Source organism: Mobula birostris, chromosome 27, assembly GCF_030028105.1.
Source record: "Mobula birostris isolate sMobBir1 chromosome 27, sMobBir1.hap1, whole genome shotgun sequence".
Lineage (NCBI taxonomy): Eukaryota > Metazoa > Chordata > Chondrichthyes > Myliobatiformes > Myliobatidae > Mobula > Mobula birostris.
The window spans coordinates 12,117,076-12,141,496 of NC_092396.1; the positions used below are offsets into that span (position 1 = coordinate 12,117,076).

The window sequence follows — 24,421 nt, forward strand, 5'->3', positions numbered from 1 at the left end:
TTGATTGGAAAGGACACGAACTAGAGAAAATCTGCAGATGTTGAAAATCCAGGCAATACACAAAAAATGCTGGAGGAACTCAGCAGGCCAGGCAACATCGATGGAAAAAGAATACAGTTGACGTTTTGGGCTGAGACCCTTCAGCAGGACTCGCCGAAGTGGTTGCTTGAAAAAGAACAATGGCAGGACGATGACAGGGCAACAATGGCTGGAATTTCTGGAAGCAATTCGGAAGGCAAAGGATATATATATCTCCCAAAGAGGAAGAAGTATTCTGTAGGAAAGAGGACACAACCGCGGCTTTCCTTCCTCTCTTTAAAAAAAAATTATTTTTATTTCGATAAGGTATTCACAAGTAATACACAAACTTTTCTTTACATATATAACCTTTTCCATTTTTATGTGAGTAAATCTATATTAATTTGTACATTCACAAGTGCACATTGAGATAATATAGAAAAATAATTAGGCACTCAAATAGATGTTTATGTGCAATTGTAATTCCACTCGATTAAACTAAATAATGATAATAGTTATTATAAAAATATTAACAATAGTGGTTGAATACTAATTTCCATCTATCTCTTCTGGTCCATTTCTTTCTGGTCCAAAATTTCCCCAGTTCTTTTCTTTACTTGTGCTATTTCAACATTTTTCAAAAAAAAAACAGTAAACGTTCGAGCCAAGAGTGCTTATGTTTAACACTATTACTATGTTGGTGAGACAAACGGTATAAACCATTAGGAGAGTCATCTAAAGTCTGCTCGCTCTGGGGTTATAAATTCAATCCATTTATTCCAAATTTGATAAAATGTTTCCTTTTGAATTCTCAGAGAGTAGGTCATCTTTTCCATTTTAAATATTTCCAAAATGATTTCATGCCAATCCCCTAATGTAGGTGATGTTGGATTTAACCACTTTCTGGTGATTGATTTCTTACTTGCCACTAAATGGGCCTGCAGCAGCTTTATATCTTTCTTCTGTTCCAAAAACAATACATGCCCCAAGTAGAGAGTCTCAAAGTTCAGAGGTATCTGAGTCTTAAATACCTTAACTAATGTTCTGTGAATACCTTCCCAATATAAACTTAATTTAGGGCAATCCCAAAAAATATGGAAATGATTTCCCTCCTTGGAGCCACACCTTCTCCAACATGCCGCGTTTGTGTCTTTGTATTTTTCCTGGTATGAGGTCTTGAAGTATCTTATAATATTTTTCCAACAATGTTCTCTTCAAATCAAAGAGTTAGTTGAAGACCACTGGAAGCTGCATATTTTCCCCCAAGCCTCCTCTGAAAGTACCAACCCCGCTTCTTTCCCCTACTTCTCTTTAATATACAATGTGTTTTCATTTTTGGCATGAGAAATTGATTTACTTGGTATTACAACCGTAGCTTTCAAGAGGAGTCAAAATCAACATAAAAGCTGAAGAGAGGGCATATAATGGGGCAAAAATAGTGGGAAGGTAGAGGAGTGGGAAGCTTTTAAAAACAAACAGTAGGCAACTAAAACAGTCATTATATATCAATGATTTGGATGATGGAATTGATGGCTTTGTTGCAGTTTACAGATGATATGAAGATAAGTGGAGAGGCCGGTAATTTGAGGAAGTAGAGAGGCTGCAGAAGGACTTGGACAGATTAGGAGAACGGGCAAAGAAATGGCAGATGGAATACTGTGTTGGGAAGGGCAGGGTCATGCACTTAAGTACAAGAAATGAAAGGGCTGACTATTTTCAAAATGGAGAGAAAATACAGAAAACTGAGGCGCAAAGGGACTTGGGAGTCCTTGTGCAGGATTCCCTAAAGGTTAATTTGCAGGTTGAGTCTGTGGTGAGCAAGGCAAATGCAATGGTAGCATTCATTTCAAGAGGTCTAGAGTATGAAAGAAAGGATGTAGTGTTGAGACTTTATAAAGCACTGGTGAGGCCTCATGGAGTATTATGAGCAGGTTTGGGGTCCCTTATCTTAGAAAGGATGTGCTGAAACTGGAGAGGTTCACAAAATGATTCCAGGATTGCATGGCATGTCATATGAAGAGTGTTTGATAGCTCTGAGGGGTGACCTCATTGAAACTTATCAAATTGTGAAAGGCCTTGGGTGGAAGTGGAGAGGATGTTTCTCACGGTGAGAATCCAAGACCAGAGGACACAGCCTCAGAATAGAGGGACATCCACATAGAACAGAGAAGAGGAGGAATTTCTTTAGTCAGAATAGTGAATCTGTGGAATTCTTTACCACATGCAGCTGAGGAGGCCAAATCTTCAAGTATATTTAATACAGAGATTGATAGGGTCTTAATTGATCAGGGCATGAAGGGCATGACTTCAATTGCTTTTGCTAAAATACCAGCCTTCAGTACCTCTTAATATACAGATTATCAGAATCAGAATCAGGTTTATTATCACCAGCATGTGACGTGAAATTTGTTAACTTAGCAACAGCAGTTCAGTGCAATACATAATCTAGCAGAGGAAGAAAAAAAATGATAATAATAACAATAATAAGTAAGATAAAACAATAATAAATAACAAGTAAATCAATTACATATATTGAATAGATTTTTTAAAAAATGTGCAAAAACAGAAATACTGTATATAAAAAAAAGTGAGGTAGTGTCCAAAGCTTCAATGTCCATTTAGGAATCGGATGGCAGAGGGGAAGAAGCTGTTCCTGAATCGCTGAGTGTGTGCCTTCAGGCTTCTGTATCTCCTACCTGATGGTAACAGTGAGAAAAGGGCATGCCCTGGGTGCTGGAGGTCCTTAATAATGGAGGAGGGGAGGAGAAGATGGCAGTGCAACGCAACGCACGCGGCCGCTCCGAAATGATATTGTATTTGTAAGTAGGTACCGTGCACAATCATGATTTGATGGAGACAGACGTGAGAAGCACGGAGGAACATCTGGAGAAACTTCTGAAATGCCCGCTTCGCTGCCGCTGCTACTGTGTGATCGAGAATCTTTGGAGAGGAAGGCCCCAAATCCTCAGCTTTGCCTGTTGCTGGGGCCGGGGTCAAAGCGCTCAGCAGACATGGTGCTTGGGGTCGGAGGCTCGAAGTTTTTGGACGGACTCAAGAGTCGGCTGTGGTCGGGTGCTTCCAGGGTGCTGCATCGGCAAGTTTGTGGCGCTGGAAGCTCATGGCAGGGAGAGTTTTTCTTCCTTCTACCGTCTGTGTGAGATGATAGGACTTTCGAGAGACCTTGAGACTTTTTTTTAACCGTGCCCATGGTCTGTTCTTTATCAAATTACGATATTGCTTTGCACTGTTGTAACTATATATTATAATTATGTGTTTTTTGTCAGTTTTTCAGCCTTGGTTTGTCTTGTTTTCTGTGTTATCATTCTGGAGGAACTGTATATTTTCTTAATGCATGCATTACTAAATGACAATAAAAGAGGACTGTGTGTCCTCATAATCTAATCTAATCTAAATTTTTTATAATCTTGAAACCACAGCAAGGCTAAGCATTTCAGTCCATCAGTTCTAATACATCATTCTGTATAATTAAATAGATAGAGACTACCCGTAACCTAAATTAATTGGAATATGCTGAATCAGAACCCAGGACAGGCTAAAAAGATAGAATGAAAAATTCTGTAACAAAAATACCAAAATATTTTGCTGCCTAATTATTACTAGAATGCGCATGGATGGACATGAACCATGAAATTTAAAACTTAAAATTTAAAACTAGATATTATTCAAAGTTAGAAATCCAATCAAAATGCGAACCTCATACTGTGCAGTCCATCATGTTGGAAAAAGGAGGGCAAAAGACCTTTCCAGTGAAATGATTCTCAACTAGCCGAGTAGAGTTAATCAATTTAAGTAACAATTGATCAATTGGGAACTGCATTCCAAATTTCTCACTGACAATTTGAACAATGATGATTTATTAATAATGTTAAGTCCAAACAAAATGATATTAGTTTAATAGCTGCTAAACTTTGCTTATGTTGTTTTGTATATAGATATTGCAACTCTTCAAGAAAAAACATTTGTTTTTGCTGAAGTAAAAACATTACCTGAACCACAGTCTGAAGTTGTTTATTATCCAGAAATTTTATCAAAAATTCCAAATCTTTGTTACGCTTTTCAGCAAGGATGCTCAAATTTTCAACAGCATGGTGTGCATTCTTCATCTTCATCTGAATGAGCGCATACCTGGACATGGCAGCAATGTCACTAGGAGGTTGCCCAAAATTCTCCTGCAGATGTTTTGAGGCATCTTCATACATTTCTGCAGGAAGGAAATATTCCTGTGGTTCCAGCATCAGTGATAATAATTTATATCACGCCAGTACATTTAAAATCACCAATCTAATCAAAGATTATCTTGAAAGTTTTAAATCTGATAAAATAGCTTTTAAAAAAACCTACACAAATACTGGAAGTTCTAATTAAGCTTTTGTGATCAATTAGCTGCAATTTGTATACCACTGTATTAGCTTGCTTTAATTTTTTGATCACTTGCACTTTATTCTCAAACCCTACTCCACTACTTGGAGGCCTAATTTAGACTGACCTGAAAATACTGTTACTCATACAGTTTAAGTTATTTTGTGATAATTTTATGGAATAAAAATTGGATTCTTGAGCAAGGGTTTCTTAAGAATGAGCAAAGTTCATGGAAGTCCAAAGTTCTTCTCTCATGATTAGTAAATTTGCAGACAATATGAAAATTGGTGTAGTCATAAATAGCAAAGAAGATTATCTAACCAACAAAATGCTGGAAGAACTCAACAGGCATGCCCTGGGTGCTGGAGGTCCTTAATAATGGAGGAGGGGAGGTGCTCGAGGAATATAAAGAATGTAAAAAGAATCTTAAGAAAGAAATTAGAAAAGCTAAAAGATACGAGTTTGCTTTGGCAAGTAAGGTGAAAATAAATCACAAGGGTTTCTATGGTTATATTAATAGCAAAAGGATAGTGAGGGATAAAATTGGTCCCTTAGAGAATCAGAGTGGACAGCTATGTGTGGAGCCAAAAGAGATGGGGGGAGATTTTGAACAATTTCTTTTCTTTGGTATTCACTAAGGAGAAGGATATTGAATTGTGTAAGACAAGGGAAACAGGTAGGGAAGTTATGGAAACTATGATGATTAAAGAGGAGGAAGTACTGGAGCTTTTAAGGAATATAAAAGTGGATCAGTCTCTGGGTCCTGACAGGATATTCCTTCGGACTTTGAGGGAAGTTAGTGTGGAAGTAGCAGGGGCTCTGACAGACATATTTCAAACGTCATTAGAAACGGGGATGGTGCCAGAGGATTGGCGTATCGCTTATGTTGTTCCATTGTTTAAAAAGGGGTCTAAGAGTAAACCTAGCAATTATCGGCCTGTGAGTTTGACGTCAGTGGTGGGTAAATTGCTGGAAAGTATTCTTAGAGATGGTATATATAATTATCTGGACAGACAGGGTCTGATTAGAAACAGTCAACATGGGTTTGTGCGGGGAAGGTTATGTTTGACAAATCTTATTGAATTTTTTGAAGACGTTACCAGGAATGTTGAGGGTAAAGCGGTGGATGCTGTCTATATGGACTTCAGTTAGGCCTCTGACAAGGTCCCACACGGAAGGTTGGTTAGGAAGGTTCAATCGTTAGGTATTAATATTGAAATAGTAAAATGGATTCAGCAGTGGCTGGATGGGCGACGCCAGAGAGTAGTGGTCGATAACTGTGTCAGATTGGAGGCCGGTGACTAGTGGTGTGCCTCAGGGATCTGTAGTGGGTCCAATGTTATTTGCCAAATACATTAATGATCTGGATGATGGGGTGGTAAATTGGATAAGTAAGTATACAGATGATACTAAGATAGGTGGAGTTGTGGATAATGAAGTAGGTTTTCAAAGCTTGCAGAGAGATTTAGGCCAGTTAGAAGAGTGGGCTAAAAGATGGCAGATGGAGTTGAATGCTGATAAATGTGAGGTGCTACATTTTGGTAGGACTAGTCAAAATAGGACATACATGGTAAATGGTAGGGCATTGAAGAGTGCAGTAGAACAGAGGGATCTAGGAATAATGGTGCATAGTTCCCTGAAGGTGGAATCTCATGTGGATAGGGTGGTGAAGAAAGCTTTTGGTATGTTGGCCTTTATAAATCAGAGCACTGAGTATAGGAGTTGGGATGTAATGTTGAAATTGTACAAGGCATTGGTGAGGCCAAATTTGGAGTATTGTGTACAGTTTTGGTCACCGAATTATAGGAAAGATGTTAACAAAATAGAGAGAGTACAGCGGAGATTTCCTAGAATGATACCTGGGTTTCAACACCTAAGTTACAGAGAAAGGTTGAACAAGTTGGGTCTTTATTCTTTGGAACGTAGAAGGTTGGGTGGGGGGTGCTTGATAGAGGTATTTAAAACTATGAGGGGGATAGATAGAGTTTACGTGGATAGTTTTTTTCCATTGAGAGTGGAGGAGATTCAAACAAGAGGACATGAGTTGAGAGTTAAAGGGCAAAAGTTTAGGAGTAACTTGAGAGGGAACTTCTTTACTCAGAGAGTGGTAGCTGTGTGGAACAAGCTTCCAGCAGAAGTGGTTGAGGCAGGTTCGATGTTGTCGTTTAAAGTTAAATTGGACAGCTATATGGACAGGAAAGGAATGGAGGGTTATGGGCTGAGTGCAGGTCGGTGGGATTAAGTGAGAGTAAGAGTTTAGCATGGACTAGAAGGGCTGAGGTGGCCTGTTTCCGTGCTGTAATTGTTACATGGTTATATGTTTAACATACAGAGTCAATTGTTAAGGACAAGGTGATGGAGTACTTGGTGACAAAGGGCAAGGTAAGACAAAATGAGCAGGATTTCCTCAAGGGAAAATCCTGCCTGACTAACCTGTTGGAATTATTTCAGGAGATTACAAGTAGGATAAAGGGGATGCAGTGGATGTTGCATACAGTGGCATGCAAAAGTTCGGGCACCCCTGGTCAAAATTTCTGTTACTGTGAATAGCTAAGCGAGTAAAAGATGCGTCCACCAGCAACTTTTACGTGTGTTGCTTGAAATTCCAGCATCTGCAGATTTCCTCGTGTTAAAAGATGACCTGATTTCCAAAAGGCATAAAGTTAAAGATGAAACATTTCTTTAATATTTTAAGCAAGATTAGTTTGTTATTTCCATCTTTTACAGTTTCAAAATAACAAAAAAGGAAAAGGGCCCGAAGCAAAAGTTTGGGCACCCTCCTGCATGGTCAGTACTTAGTAAACCCCCTTTGGCAAGTATCACAGCTTGAGTCTTTCAATTCTTGTTTGGGGGATTTTCACCCATTCTTCCTTGCAAAAGGATTCTAGTTCTGAGAGATTCTTGGGCTGTCTTGCACGCACTGCTCCTTTGAAGTCTATCCACAGATTCTCAATGATGTTTAGATCGAGGGACTGTGAGGGCCATGGGAAAACCTTCAGCTTGCGCCTCTTTAGATAGTCCATTGTGGATTTTGAGGTGTGTTTAGGATCAGTATCCTGTCGTAGAAGCCATCCTCTTTTCATCTTCAGCTTTTTTTTTTTGCATACAATGTGATGTTTGCTTCCAGAATTTGTTGGTATTTAATTGAATTCATTCTTCCCTCTCCCAGTGAAATGTTCCCCATGCCACTGGCTGCAACACAAGCCCAAAGCATGATCGATCCACCCCCGTGCTTAACAGTCAGAGATGTGTTCTTTTCATCAAATTCTGCACCCTTTTTTCTCCAAACATACCTTTGCTCATTGCGGCCAAAAAGTTCTATTTTAACTTCATCAATCCACAGGACTTGTTTCCAAAATGCATCAGGCTTGTTTAGATGTTCCTTTGCAAACTTCTGACGCTGAATTTTGTGGTGAGGACGCAGGGAAGGTTTTCTTCTGATGACCCTTCCATGAAGGTCATATTTGTGCAGGTGTTGCTGCACAGTAGAACAGTGCACCACCACTCCAGAATCTGCTAAATCTTCCTGAAGGTCTTTTGCAGTCAAACAGGGGTTTTGATTTGCCTTTCTAGCAATCCTACGAGCAGTTCTCTCGGAAAGTTTTCTTGGTCTTCCAGACCTCAACTTGACCTCCACCATTCCTGTTAACTGTCATTTCTTAATTACATTACTAACTGAGAAAACAGCTACCTGAAAATGCTTTGCTATCTTCTTATAGCCTTCTGCTGCTTTGTGGGCATCATTTATTTTAATTTTCAGAGTGCTAGGCAGCTGTTTAGAAGAGCCCATGGCTGCTGATTGTTGGGACAAGGTTTGAGGAGTCAGGGTGTTTATAAAGCTTTGAAATTTGCATCACCTAGCCTTTCCTAACGATGACTATGAACAAACCATAACCCTGACAAGCTAATTAAGGTCTGACACCTTGGTCTGACACCTTGGTAAAAGTTATCTGAGAGCTCAAATCTCTTGGGGTGCCCAAAGTTTTGCATGGTGCTCCTTTCCTTTTTTTTCCACTCTAAAATTGTACAAAACAAAAATAATACACTAATCTTGCTTAAAATGTTGAAAAGAATGTTTCATCTTTAACTTTATGACTTCTGGAGATCAGTTCATCTTCTACTCACTTAACTATTCACGGTAACAGAAGTTTTGACCAGGGTGCCCAAACCTTTACATGCCACTGTATTTGGACTTTCAGAAGGCCTTTGACAAAGTGCCACACATGAGGCTGCTTACCAAGTTAAGAGCCCGTGGTATTACGGGAAAGTTACTAAGATGGTTAGAGCATTGGCTGAGGCTTTATAAGGCACTAGTGAGGCCTCACCTTTTGTGTACAGTTTTGGGCTTTACATCTTAGAAGAGATGTGCTAGCATTGGAGAGGGTCCAGAGGAGGTTCACAAGGATGTTTCCAGGAATAAAAGGGTTATCATACGAGGAACATTTGATAGCTCTGGGTCTGTATTCGCTAGAATTTAGAAGGATTGGGGGGGGGGGGGGCGGGGTCTCATTGAAACCTTTCGAATGTTGAAAGGACTAGACAGACTAGATGTGGAAAGGATGTTTCCCATGATGGGAAAGTCTAGGACAAGAGGGCACAGCCTTAGGATAGAGATTCAAAATAGAGATGCAAAGAAATTTCTTTAGCCAGAGGGTGATGAATTTGTGGAAATTGTTGCCACGTGCAGTTGTGGAGGCTAGGTCATTGGGTATGTTTAAGGCAGAGATTGCTAGGTTTTTTATTGGAGGTTACAGGGAGAAAGCCGGGAAATGGGGTTGAGGAAGAGAAAAAAGGATCAGCCATGGTTGAATGGCAGAACAAACACAATGGGCCAAATGGCCTAATTTTGCTCCTATGTCTTAAGGCCTAACATGTTGGAGGAACTCAGCAGGTCAGGCAGCATCTATGGAAAAGAATAAACAATCCCTATTATCAGTGCCAAAAACAGAGAAAAGAACTTATTACCTTTTGCAATCAATATGTCAATGTACATGATGTGCCAGGTTGAATTTTTCCCATTGATCAACAGCAGTGATTGACCAATTGTAGGAAGATTAACATGTTCTTCAGTGAAGATCTTTTCTTTGGCATCTACTATTCCAGTTAAGGCATTAACACAATGATCATACAGCCAGCTACAAATCAGATTTTGAGCTTCATGCTTCAGAGATGAAATTTCTTGCAATGCCAACTCTTGACTTGTCTGTAGGGCTGCTGCAATGTCTTCTACGGCTTCCTATTAGTTTAAAGAAAAGCGGACAGGTGGTGGATCTACTATATTCAAAAGCTTAGGAAATTAAAATTATAACAGTTCACATAATTTATATATCAGTGTTAAATGTTGTTGCAACTAACATTAGTACATTAGATTTATAGAAGCAAATTTTCCTCACGTTCGAAGAAAATTTGATATTAAACCATACAGAGATATTGGGATCTAAAGCTTTGTTAGAGATTGGCTTGATGATACTAAAGGAGGCCAGGAATCAATGTGAAGTTTGCAGAAGGAATTACAGAACATAGGGCCTAAATAGTTGAAACTATGGCCACTAAAAGAGATAACTAAAACTGATATTGTGCAAAAGGCCGTGAATGGAAAAGTGGTAACAGCTTAGAGGGGTGAAGGGGAGGAAGTTGTTGTAGGAGAGGATGGAACACGACCATGAACCTATTTGAAAAACAAGAATGAAAACAGGCATCGTTAAATTAGGAACAAAGTAAAGTCAGCATGCACAATGCAGATTGATGAATAGGACAGAAATTCATCTACCTCAGAGACTCGTATATTGAGTAGTTTTAAAAACATTATGGGGACTTTTTAAAAACAGCAGATGTAAAACATACACTGTCTTTCATCCACATAACTTATCCTGTAAAATAAAAAGCAATGACCAAGCCTTGTGTCAGTACCTGGTGTACTAATTCATTATTAGCTATTATAGTACATTGAGAATGTACTGCCACAATGTAGGAAGAAAGTGAGAGCAATTAAGCATTCATTTAAAAAATGTTCAAAACTAAATTATGTCCTCCTCAGTTATTTTTGACAAGTGAAAGAACTCAAACAAAGATTTAAAGCAACTGCCAAAATGTCACTCTACTACAGTGCCTCGGCGTTCAATCAACATCTTTAACAGGGATATGTTCTTCTTATTCTATCTATATTATATTCTGGGTTTCAAAACATTTTTCATAGCAAATCAGCTATTTTCACCTCACAAAAGGTTTAAATTATCAAGGAATAATTAATGAATAAAGGAGAAATGAATTCAGAGTAATCATGTCCAAACTACAACAGGTGTCACAGTGACATTGTATGTAGTAGAACTGTCAGAGCTCCAGTGACACAGTTTCAATATTTTGTGTGTGTGCATGCATATTCCCCGTGACTGCATCCCATACTGTTTATCAAAGACTTGCAGGTTGTTAGTTAAATTGGCTACTGCAAATTGGCAAGTAAAGGAAAGCAATAAGGAAAAAAAAAAATCAGAGGAAAGGGGCCATTAATGTTATGTATGAGAGTAGATAATAGGGAATAACTGAGGAATGAATTGATGGAATTGCTGCAAAAGCAAGCACAGATTAAATGGTCTGAATGACCTCTTCTTTATAGTAAAAGAAAATGAAGCCAATATACTGACATTTGAAGATCAAACAATAATACTGAATTATAGAGTGCATGCTGTATCAATTTCAAACAGTCTTAGAGAATAAAGACTGAAATTTTTACTCTCCCTAAAAATTGTGTTAAAGCAGCGATTTGTTTTAATAAACACAGTGCTTTTTTTGTGTTATACAACAAAACCAGGGAATGCAAGCAGCAATCAGGTCAAGCAGCACCAGCGGAGAGGGAAACATGATTTATTTTGGCTCAAGCACTCTTTATCAAAAATGGAAAATGAGAAGATATGGGTGCTTTAAATTGCAGAGGGTGGAGGATGATCGAGAGAATGGCTGTGACAGGGTGCTAACCAAAGTTGTCAAGGTAACATTACAAATAAAGCAGCATCTGGAACCATATGAAACAGAAACAAAAACAATAAAAACATTTCTATCTTCTCTCAACAGAAGACCCCGCATTACAAATTTTGCATTTCTAAAATAGTTTGCATTACAATTTTCCATAACACTCCCCCAGTGCAAGGAGCTTAGAAGGGGCAGAATTTTTTGGTGCAGCCACGAGAGTTTCTTGAAAATATATTTAAATATTCCAGAAGAGGCACTGCATTGCACTAGACCTTGCACATTGGAATGAACCCGGCCAAATAAGAGTAGGGGAGCATTTTGGGAACTGATTTCAACTAAACTTAAATCTAATTCCAAAAGCTTTCATTAAGTTTATAAATAGGATTGTTAAATTGGGGTAAGGCTAATAGTAAAAGTATTAAACTGGAACTGGCAAAAATAGATTGGAAGCAGCTGTTGGTGGGGGGGAGGGGGTGTAAATCCACATTTGATATGCGAAAATTCAGGAACCTTGGATACCAAGAGATATTACAAGCTTAGTCAGAAAGAAAAACAAAGCACATCTAAGGTTTAGAATGCTAAAATTGTACAAAGGAAGCAGGAAGAACCTAAACAAGGAATTAAAGAAGCTAAAAATGACAAGACGTATAATTGGCAGCTAAGAATTAGGAGAATCTCAAAGTATTTTATGAATAGTCATTTATGAATCCCAAACTGTTTTATGAATATATTAGGAGCAAGAGAGTAACTAGACAAAGGATAGCATACAGTTATCTTCCTCTTCGGTCAAAAAATGTTGTGATTATAATAGCAATGGCTCAAACTGAATGCTTGTAGATTCTGAAAATGTTCAGTTATGATAACAGATTACATAATTAAAATTATTTTTGCTGGAGTATGTAATATAGTAGACACGATTTAGATATATTAAATAGCAAATGAAAGTGCAAACAAGACAGTACAGGGTAGTGGGTTAGTCAGAACAAGCACTAATTAATTAATTTGCCCCAAAGAATACTCTCAAAAATATGGTACAAAAGTAATCCTTCCCATCAGATATAAAATGCTATATCCACATGTCAAGAAAAGTATTGTATTTGCTGTATAGATCTCAGGAAACAAAAGCTGTTGTAATTGATCAGGATTATATTCAATAATTACAGCCAATAAAAAATGCAGCTTACCTTTTGCTTATTCAGGACTACATATATGAAAGCACGTCCACATCGTGCACGCACATGAGCTGGGTTTGCCTTTAAAATGGTAGCAAAGTCAAATATTGCTGTTTTCTTCTGATTAAGATGTGCATAACACCGAGCTCTAGTGAGTAATGAGGCTTCATCAACACCCCCTAGAATAATAAATTTAGAATAATTCAGAGCTTCACAAGACCAAATTTTAAAGAACAGTACTTTTTATAAAAAATGTTAGAATACAGACATTACAATCAAGGCCAAAATTTGTTGCTGTCGTGGTTCAGCTTAGAAGATATCATCAAAAAGATTTTGGTGCCAAGCAACCTGTAGATAGAGTATGTTGCTTTTACAGTGCAATTGTGGGAACATGGATATTTAAAGAAATAGAAAAATGTGATTTTTAAAAGTGCAGTAAGTTGCCAGAAGAATATTCTTTCTGCACCACCTTGCAATTTTTAAACATCTACCAAAATGATCGCTAAATCTTGGAAGGGAAATCACCAAAGCCCATTCATTTTTTTTGCACCTTGTGTCTATTTCACTTATGGGTATGTATGAAATGACTTGATTACAATGTATAAGATATAATGATTTGATTACAATATATATTACAAATAATGTAATCATTATTTATTTATAATATAAATAATGAATACATTGCATTTTCTATAGATTTCAGAGAGTGCAGGCCAAAGGACCTTTCAAACATTCCTTTTGCAATGGCAATAATTTAGAGGTTTTATCCAAGATGGCGCCGTGTATAGCAGCCATGTTGTGAGCTCTGTACCAACTTTACAGTGTACTGCTAATTTCTGGAACTGTCTTTGCACTTCCTGTTCAAGAAGCTGATAGTCACATCAGCTATGATAGACTGACTCTTCTAAAATCGGGAAGATGGCATTTACCCGCAATGTGCCATCTTTTCTACACTGGGAAGCCCTGCTTATGCAATCCATGGAAGGCTCTATTATTACACTGCCACTACCTCAGAAGCGGCGCCAGAGGCAAGGGAGAAGGGCCAGCGTCCTGGTGAGGTTGAGACAGCGTGCTAATCAGCCACCACTCCCCAGCATACTCCTGGCTAATATTCAGTCCCTGGACAATGAGTTGTACAAACTGAGAGCCAGAATCTCCTAACTACAGGAAACAAAAGAATGTAACGGTTTGTGCTTCGTGGAGACCTGGCTGACAGAGGAGATACCGGATCATGCCATCGAGCCCTCTGGGTTCTCCCTGTTCCAGGTGGACAGGTCTAAGAACCTCTCTGGGAAGAATAAAGGAGGTGAGGTATGCTTCATGGTCAATAATGACCCCTGGAATGTGCACGACCTCAAATCCTTTTGTTCCCCAGATCTGGAGTATCTTGTTCTGCTGTGTAGATCTTTCTGGCTGCCCAAGGAGTTCATGGCTGTTATTATCACAGCTATGCATTTTCTGCCAAAGGCTCATACTGACCTGGCTCTTAAGGAACTGTACGAGACCATCAGCACTCTGGAGACTGTACACCCAGAGGCTGCCAGAGACTTTAAGAGAGCATTGATAGAGTCTCGCCAACATTTTGTTAACACATCCAGGTGAGCACATAGGGAGAAAGCATACTCGACCATTGCTACTCTCCCTTCTGCAATGCTTACAAAGCGCTCCTCCATCCGCCGTTTGCAAAGTTCTGCTGATGTCCAGGCAGAAGCTGAAACAAGACTCAGCCAAAGGTAAAACCATCCACTGTTGGTCCGACCAATCAGTCTCCATGCTATAGGGCTGCTTTGATGACATCAACTGGAATCTCTTTCATGATGAGGATGTCTCCAAGCTCATCGATGGGGTCATGAGCTTAATCCGGAAGTGCATTGAGGATTTGTCCCCCCAAAATAGGTCAGGGTCTATCCAAACCATGTAAGCACTTACCATGTAAGAAAGAGCTTGCACTGCTGGTAACCAACAGGAACTCAAGAAATGCAGCTATGATCTACACAAAGTCATCAAGACAGTGAAATGACAATACAAGGACAATCCAGACACAACTTTCCACCAACAACACACGCAGTTTATGGCAAGGTCTGCACACCATTGCAGACTTCAAAACTAAGTGCAGTGGTGCTTCCAACAACACTGCTTCTCTCCCCGATGAGCTAAATCATTTTAACGCTTGGTTCGATATTGCCGACAATGAGCCCCCAACGAGAGCTGCCGAAACGACCTGCAACTTGGTCATCTCTGATGCTGAAGTACGCAGGCATTTCCAACAAGTGGACAGTCGCAAGGCTATGGGACCGTACAGCACCCCAGGGCGGGTACTCAAGATCTGTGCGGCACAACTGGCAGGTGTGTTTACAGACATTTTTAATCTCTCCCTCAACCGGTGCAGGGTGGCCTCCTGCTTCAAAATACCCACCATTGACCCTGTACCTAAAAAGACCAAGGTAACATGTCTGAACAACTGGCATCCTGTCACACTCACCTCAATAATAAGCAAATGCTTTGAGAGGCTGGTCAAGAACTACATCTGCAGCATGCTGCCACCCACACTGGACCCCTTACAATTCGCCTACTGACACAACCGATCGACAGTTGACACAATAGCCACAGCGTCATTACACATCCAGAGAAGAAGGATGCTTATGTGAGAATGCTGTTCTTGGAATACAGTTCAGCATTCAACACCATAATTCTCTCCAGGCTTGACAAGAAGCTCAGAGACCTCAGCCTTCACCCTGCCTTGTGCAGCTGGATTCTGGACTTCCTGTCAGATCGCCAGCAGGTGGTAAGAGTGGGTTCCCTCACCTTCGTCTCTCTGACCCTCAACACAGGTGCCCCTCAAGGCTGTGTCCTAAGCCCCCTCCTTTACTCTCTGTATACCCATGATGGTCGCCACCCACAGCTCCAATTTGCTAATTAAATTTGTTGACAATACTACATTGATTGGTCTCATCTCAAATAATAACGAGGCAGCTGGCAGAGAAGAGGTCATCACCCTGACACAGTGGTGTTAAGAAAACAAACTCTCCCTTAATGCCGCAAGAAAAAGTGAGCTGGTTGTGGACTACAGGAGGAATGGAGGCAGGCTAACCCCTATTGACCAATGGATCTGGGGTTGAGAGGGTGAACAGCTTTAAATTCCTTGGCATACACATCACCGAGGATCGCATGTGATCTGGACATACCAGCTGTGCGGCAAGAAAAACACAACAGCGCCTCTTTAGCCTCAGACAGTTGAAGAAGTTTAGTACGAGTCCCCAAATCCTAAGGACTTTCTACATGGGCACAATTGAGAGCATCCCCTGACTGGCTGCATCACTGCTTGATATGGGAACTGTACTTCTCTCAATCGCAGGACTCTGCATAGAGGGATGTGGACAGCCCAGCATATCTGTAGATGTGATCTTCCCACTATCCAGGATGTTACAGAGACAGGTGCGTAAAAAAGGCCCGAAGGATCAGTGGGGACCCGAGTCACCCCAACCACAAACTGTTCCAGCTGCTACCATCTGGGAAATGGTACCGCAACATAAAAGCCAGGACCAACAGACTACAGGACAGGTTCTTCTACCAGGCCATCAGACTGATTTATTCACGCTGATACAACTGTTTGTCCTGTTGTATATAGTATTTATTACAAATTACTATAAATTGCACATTGCACATTTAGAGGAGATGTAACGTAAAGATTTTTACTCATGTGAAGGATGTAGTAAAGTCAATTCAATTCAATCTGTAAACAGGATGTAGTAATTGAATCTTCAGTTCCATTTTGTTTTCTCTCAATTTTTTTCCCTATTTATTGCTGTTCATAAAAGTATATGGAGTTAATTCAAAAGTTCAAAAGAGAGGTACAGTATAAAACAAGACACTAAGGTTTTCACTTCTAATGTTATATTGGATAACTAATTAGCAGTAAATTTTGAACCCATGTTACCTGGTAAAGCTTTTAAGGTGATGTAGCATTCTAAATGCAACTTCTATTGTTAATTATCAAAAAACAACCACTATGAGATAGGATACCCAGAATGCCTCATGACCACGCTTTTATGACCAAATACATTTAGCATATTCCTGAATGGCAACATATAAATCTTCATTTTAGCCACTCAGAATCTATCATAAATATAATATAAATAATCATATACTTAAACTAACATTATGTTCAAGCCTACAGCTATACAAAATTTAGAATCTTGTATTTCCATAATCAAATGTGCCTAATTTATTAGTGTTTAAACACATACAGGACAGCTGAGATGCATTTCAGAAAACCAAACACATTTCTCTCATTAGCCAGCTGTTAAAAATTACTCAAATTTAAACAAAGCCATAATCACTGGCATTGGCAGATAGGAGAACAATTCCATTTCCATAATATTGGCTTCCGTTTTGTTTTGATTAAATGCTTTCAATTCAAATGCTATGTACAGCTAGCAATTAGACTGTGACCCAGTCACAAAAAAAAATCTGTGATTTATTGCTCTGATTGAAACAATAAGGATAGTGACCCAATTATTCTCACACTTCCCAGGCTAGTCCCTCACCTTCCATAAATGTGAACTCATCCAAATTTTGCTCTCCATGTCCTGACATATTCACCCATGATCCCTGTGTTCAGTGACCAGAAACACTCCCCATCTGTCAATGCCTTAATCTTTATGTAATTATTCTCATGTTCAAAACTCTCCACAGCCTGACTCAACCTTCCCCAATCCAAACCTCTCAAACTTATCCCCAAGCCCTTTAACACTCTTATGTCCAGCCTCTAATGCATTCCTACCTCCTTTAGTCCACCCTCACCAACTGTTCTCAGACTTCTGGTTCCCTACTCTCTTCTTCATACTGATTAGAATAGATTAAAACTCAATTTACTAGATCTATTTCCAGCTAAAATTCAATATCAAATTGTTATCCAATATGGGAAGTGTCCCAGCCCCCATGGGACACCTCATTTTACAACATAAATGATTGATCAAACAGCATAACAAGGTTAGCATTCAATACCTTCATCCCCTCAAAACTAATCAATAAGCTTGAAGACCTTAGCCTCACTACCTCCTCGTGCAACTGGATCCTCAATTTCCTCATTTGCAGACCCCAGTCAGTTTGGATTGGCAACAATATCTCCTTTACAACCTCCAACAGCACAAGTGCTATGCCTCTGCTGTAGTCGCTTCATACTTGTGACTGAGGCTAAGTGCAGCTCAGAACTCAAATTTAAGTTTGCTGATGACACCACTATCGTTGGCTGAATCACAGGTGGTGACAAATCAGTATATACAGTGCCTATAAAAAGTATTCACTCCCCCCCTGTAAGTTTTAAAGGTCGAATTTAATATCAGAGAGATGTATACAATACACATCCTGAAATGCTTTTGCTTCGCAAACATCCACGAAAACATGTGTGCCCCAAAGAATAAAAGACAGTAAATGTGAGAACCCCAAAGTTCCCCCCAGCTCCCCCCTCCGGTGCGTAAGCGGCAGCAAGCAACGATGCCCCTTCCCCCACCAGCAAAAAAAAACCGCATCGATACCGTCACCGAGCCCAAGCGTGTGCTAAGCAATAGCAAAGGCACAGACCAAAGTTACCCCAAAGGCTTCGTATTTCATCTAACATTCGACAAACCACAGGTTCTCTCTCTCCCTGGCAAGGGAGAGTGAGGTGTCCCACATTTTCACAGCGAGCGGGAGACATAACAACAACCCACTGATTTAGGATGTTAAAAGTCCATTTCGTTGCTTTTTTCAAGCTCTGTGTGCGAAGATCGCAAAGACCTTGGGTCTTAGGGCACACAGCTAAAGATTTTCCGGCCTCGATGACACACGAGTCTCCTGCCATGACACCGACCCTCATTCCGCCTGTCTCCAGAGCCCCGAGATCTTAGGCTTCCGAACATGATCGAGATTCTCAGGCCAAACCTTTGGCATGTCGAATAATGGCCAGTCATGGAACCCTGAGAACAGTTTCTATGTTTTATTGTTTTACAACACTGAATCACAATGGTTTTAATTTGGCTTTTTTGACATTGATCAACAGAAAAGGCTCAAGTCAAAATGAAAACAAATTTCTACAAGTTAGTCTAAATTTATTACAGTTATTAAACACAAAATAATTGCATAAATATTCACCGCCTTCAAGTCAGTATTTAGTAGATGCACCTTTGGCAGCAATTACAGCCTTTAGTCTGTGTGGATAGGTCTCTACCAGCTTTGCACATCTGCACACTGCAATTTTTCCCCCATTCTTCTTTACAAACTGCTCAAGCTCTGTCCGACTGCATGGAGATCATGAATGAACAGCCCTTTTCAAGTCCAGCCACAAATTCTCAACTGGATTGGCCACACCAGGATATTAAATTTGTTGCTTTTAAGCCATTCCTGTGTAACTCTGGCTTTATGCTTAGGGTCACTGTCTTGCTGGAAAACAAATCTTCTCCCAAGTCACAGTTCTCTTGCAGACTGTGTCAAGTTTTCTTTCAGGATTTCCCGGCATTTTGCTGCATTCATTTTACCCTCTACCTTCACAAGCCCTCCAGGGCCTGCTGCAGTGAAGCATCCCTATAGCATGATGCAGCTGCTACCATACTTCACCATAGGGATGGTGTGTTTTTGATAATGTGCGGTGTTTGGCTTGTGCCAAACATAGCGTTTAGCCTGATAGCCAAATATCTCAATTTTGGTTTCATCAGACCATTGAATTTTCTTCCAATTGATCAGAGTTCCCCACATGTCTTCTGGTAAATTCTAGCCAAGAACTCATGAGATTTTTTTTCCCCCAACAGTGCTTTTTCTTTCCCACTCCCCCATAAAGCAGAGACTGTTGAATGCGCCATCTCTCCCATCTCAGCCACTGAAGCTTGTAATTCCTCCAGATTCATCATAGGTCTTTTGGTGGCCTCCCTCACTAGTGCCCTTATTGCACAGTCACTCAGTTTTTGAGGACTGCCTGCTCTAGGCAAATTTATAGCTCTGCCATATTCTTTCCACTGCTTATGACTGACTTAACTGTACTCCAAGGGGTATTCAGTGACTTGAAATTTTTCTTGTATCCATCTCGTGACTTGTGCTTTTCAATAACCTTTTCACAGAGTTGTTTGGAGTGTTCTTTTGTCTTCCTGGTTTAGTTTTTGCCAGGATACTGACTCACCAACAGTTGGACCTTACAGGAATGCAGGTGTATTTTTACTACAATCAATTGAAACACTTTGACTGCACTCAGGTCTCCAAAAACAGATCTCCATTTAACTAATTATGTGACTTCTAAAACCAATTGGCTGAACCTGTGATGATTTGGTGTATCACACTAAAGGGGGTGAATATTTATGCAATCAATTATTTTGTGTTTTATATTTGTAATTAATTTAGATCACTTTGTAGTGATCAATTTTCACTTTGACACAAAAGAGTCTTTTTCTATTGATCAGTGTAAAAAAAGCCAAATTAAATCCACTGAGATTCAGTGTTCTAAAACAAACTTACAAGGGGTTGAATACTTTATATAGGCACTGTAGGAGGGAGATTGAAAATCCCTCTGTGACTCCCTTATCTGCATGTCCATCCCCACTGATCTCCCAACCGGCACTTATCCTTGTAAGCGTAAGTGCTACACTTGTCCCTACTCCTCATCCCTTGCAACCATTCAGGGCCCCAAACAGTCCTTCCAGGTGAGACAACACTTCACTTGTGAGTCTGTTGGGGTCATCTATTGTATCCGGTGCTCCCAGTGCCGCCTCCTCTACATCGGTGAAACCCGACACAGATTGGGGGACTGCTTCGTCAAGCACCTCCACTCCGTCCACCACAACAGACAGGATCTCCCAGTAGCCACCCACTTCAACTCTGCTTCCCATTCAGATATGTCCATACATGGTCTCCTCTACTGCCATGATGAGGCTACTCAGGTTGGAGGAGCAACACCTCATATAGCATCTAGGTAGTCTCCAGCCCCTTGGTGTGAACATAGAATTCTCCAACTTCAGGTAATTCCCTCCCCCTCCCTTCCTCTATCCCTATTTCACTCTACCCCCTCCCCCAGCTCCCTCATGGTTCTGCCTCCTTCTTCTACTACCCATTGTTTTCAGGGCTATGACATCAATGCTTCCCCTCCCCCACCCCTTTGTCTTTCAAATTACTGGTCTTTCAACTGAAGCTACAAGCATTCTTCAAATCCTTCACCATCTTTCATTCTTCAGTCCTGACGAAGGGTTCTGGCCCGAAACGTCCACTCATCATTTCTAACTGATGTTGCCCGACCTGCTGAGTTCATCCAGCGTACTGAAAGTGTTGCTTTGATCACAGCATCTGCAGATTATTTTGTGCTTAAGATTGAAAATCTGGCAGAGTGGTGCCACAACAACATTTCACTCAATGTCAGCAAGACTAAAGAGCTGATTCTTGACTTCAAGGAGGATAAATCTGGAGGTCCATGAGCCTTGTCCTAATCAAGAGATGAGAGGTGAGAGGGTCAGTAGCTTTGAATTCATTGGTGTTATCCTGATTGATAAATTACAGAATCTGGGCCTCTATATCTTCCTCTACAATTGGATCCTCGATTTCCTAACCGGAAGACCATAATCTGTGAGGATTAGTGATATTTCTTCTCGCTGATGATCAACACTGGTGCACCTCAGGTGTGTGTGTTTGGCCCACTGCTCTCCTCTCCATACCCATGACTGTATGGCTAGGCATAGCTCAAATACCATCTTATAGATTTGCTTATGATACAACCATTGTTGGGTAGAATCTCAGATGGAGATGAGAGGGTGCACAGGAGTGAGATATACCAACTAGTAGAGTGGTGTCACAGCAACAACCTTGCACTTAATGTCAATAAGACAAAAGAGCTGATCGTGGACTTTGGGAAGGGCAAGGAGAAGGAACACATACTAATCCTCATAGTAGGATCAGAAGTTGAGAGAATGAGTAGTTTCAAGTTCCTGGGTGTCAAGATCTCTGAAGACCTAACCTGGTCCCAACACATCAATGCAACTATAAAGAAGGCAAGACAGCGACTATACTTCATTAGGAGTTTGAACAGATTTAGTATGTCAACAAAAACACTCAAAAACTTCTATAGATGCACTCTGACAGGCTGCATCATTGTCTGGTATGGGAGTGGCTGCACAGGACCGAAAGAAACTGCAGAGGGTCGAAATTTAGTCGGCTCCATCTTGGGTACTAGCCTATAAAGTACCCAGGGCATCTTCAAGGAGCGGTGTCTCAGAAAGGTAGCGTCCATTATTAAGGACCCCCAGCACCCAGGGCATGCCTTTTTCTCACTGTTACCATCAGGAAGCGGGTACAGAAGCCTGAAGGAACACTCAGCGATTCAGGAACAGCTTCTTCTCCTCTGCCACCTGATCCCTAAATGGACATTGAACCCATGAACACTACCTCACTTTTATATTATTTGTTTTTGCACGATTTTTAAATCTATTCAATATACATATACTGTAACTGATTTACTTACTTTTACATTTTTTCTTCTATATTATGTATTGTATTGAACTGCTGCTGAGTTAACAAATTTCACGACATATGCTAGTGATAATAAACCTGATTCTGATCATCATTTCAGAGGGTCTGTCTTGAAAAAAAGCATGTCAGTATCTCTACTTTCTTATAAGTTTGTGAAGATTTGGTACGTGATCTAAAACTTTGGCAAACATCTACAGATGTGTGGTGGAGAATATATTGACTGGCTGCATCATGGCCTGGTAATAAAAATTAGTGGATATAGCCCAGTCCATCACAGGTGAAGCCATCCCCACCACTGAGCACATCTACACAGCATGCTATCATGGGAAATCAGCATCTATCATCAAGGACCCTCACATTCCAAGTCATGCTCTCTTCTCATTGATGCCATCCAAAAGGTACAGGAGCCTCAGGATCCACACCGCCAGGTTCAAGGTATTACCCCTCAATCATCAGGCTCTTGAACCAGAGGGGACAAATTCACTTAGCTCATCACTGAACTGTTCCCACAATGTATGGACTCACTTCACGGACTCTCCATCTCCTGCTTTTGGTATTTATTGGTTACTTATTTATTTATTATTATTAGGTTTTCTCCCCCCTTTTTTTAAAGCACTTTTGTTGTTGCCTGCCCTGTTGGGTGCGGTTCTTCATTAATTCTATTGAGTTTCTTGTATTTACTGTGACTACCCACAAGAAAATGAATCTCAGGGTTGTATATAGTGACATACATGCATCTAGATAATAATTTTACTTTGAACTTTATTTTGATGCCACTACTGCCCATTAATGTACATCTTAGCTGTTTAAAATCCAGTCTGCTATTGCTGATAATGTCGAATTGCTTATCCACAGCCCAATGGAACAGTCTGTAATTCACTAATTGTAGTTCAACCAGCTGCATTCAACCACCCACTTTAGAGCTCTTATGTAATTTGTATTCATTTTGCTCAGAACATATTTTGTACTTCTAACCATGCAAGACAACTAGAAGGCTCTGCTAAATGTGCATATTACTTAATACCTACAAATTTCAGCTCGAACATGTTAATATGTGTTTAATACAAAAAGTCAGAGAGCAAGAAAGAGAGCAGCTGCAGGGGCCCTTGAAGATCCCACGCCCTCTCAATAACCCCTCTTATAATTTTCTAAGGGTTTGAATGTATTCAATGTCTAAACGTTAACAGTTCTCTGAGGAACAAAATTATGAAAATTTAAACCACTGAAATTTCTCCTCTTCATGGTCCTGGATGGCGTGTCAATCATTCTGTGACACTGTGTTCTAGTTCTCTACTTCCCATTTCAGAGAAATCAATTCTCAACATCTGTCCTATCAATCCTTCTGTTTCAATGAGACTATTTTTTTATTCTCTAAATGCCACAAAAATAAGCTAATCTTACTTAATTTCTCTTTATTGCACAACTCTTTGATCCATGGAATAAATCTAGTCAAACTATATTGACAATCATTAATGAGTATAGGTTAATAGAGAGCCAAATTGAACATAATGCTCCAGTGCAGACATACTGTCAACTGCAGTAAGACTTCCTTCATTTTGTAATCCAGAACTCTTCCATGAAGGCCAACATACAATTTTCTTCCATAACTCTTCACTGTACCATGTTAACCTTCTGTATTCCATTAACCTGGAAACACAGATCCCCCTGTAAATCAACATTTACCCATTCCTTATAACTTGCAAAATATTTCAAATTCTTACCAACATTCTTGCATATTACATTCCCACATCATTGTTGGACAGGGAATTCCAGAGACAGGAAGATAACAATACAATTTCATATCAGTCTATGTTTTGGGTTGGAAATCAGGTGGCAGAGCTTCCATACCCTTGCTGCTCTTGGTGCTACAGGATCAAGGGTTTAGAGATGCTGACTAAATAGTTCCTATAAAAGAAACTATCTCAGCCTAGACATTGCCTGGAACACTTCTGCAGACAAGACTTATTTGGTTTATTTTAATTTCCAAACAGCATAATGGCAGAATACTATTCTCTTCATTTGCAGTGAATAAAATATTCTGAGTCAAAAGGAACACTGAATTAGCAGAGAAGCAGAAATCTACAGAACATTACAGGCCCTTTGGCCCACAATGTTGTGCCGACCATGTAACCTACTCTAGAAACTGCCTAGAATTTCCCTGCCACATGAGTCTCCTTGGATCCCATGTCTAATCACTTTCTGAATAAGCCTCTCATGGGGAACTTTAACAAATGCCTTACTGAAATCCATATACTCTAATCTACTGTTCTACCTTCAAAGTGTTTTGTTAAATCCTCAAAGAACTCAATCAGGTTTGTAAGGCATGACATGTCCTTGACAAAGCCATGCTGACATTTTGTGTATCTTGCTTGGATTTCCAGCATCTGCAGACTTTCTCCTTTGTG

General features: G+C 40.0%; 1 protein-coding gene across 1 annotated transcript in view; it reads right to left on the reverse strand.

The window, feature by feature from the left end:
* Positions 1–24,421, reverse strand: part of ttc34 (tetratricopeptide repeat domain 34) — a 75,767-nt gene that overhangs the window by 15,774 nt on the left and 35,572 nt on the right. The window contains exons 5-7 of the mRNA XM_072244853.1: positions 12,549–12,715; positions 9,364–9,634; positions 4,026–4,240 (exon numbers count right to left, since the gene is read on the reverse strand). Coding sequence (XP_072100954.1) covers positions 4,026–4,240; positions 9,364–9,634; positions 12,549–12,715 — 653 coding nt within the window. The remainder of the gene's footprint in view (positions 1–4,025; positions 4,241–9,363; positions 9,635–12,548; positions 12,716–24,421) is intronic.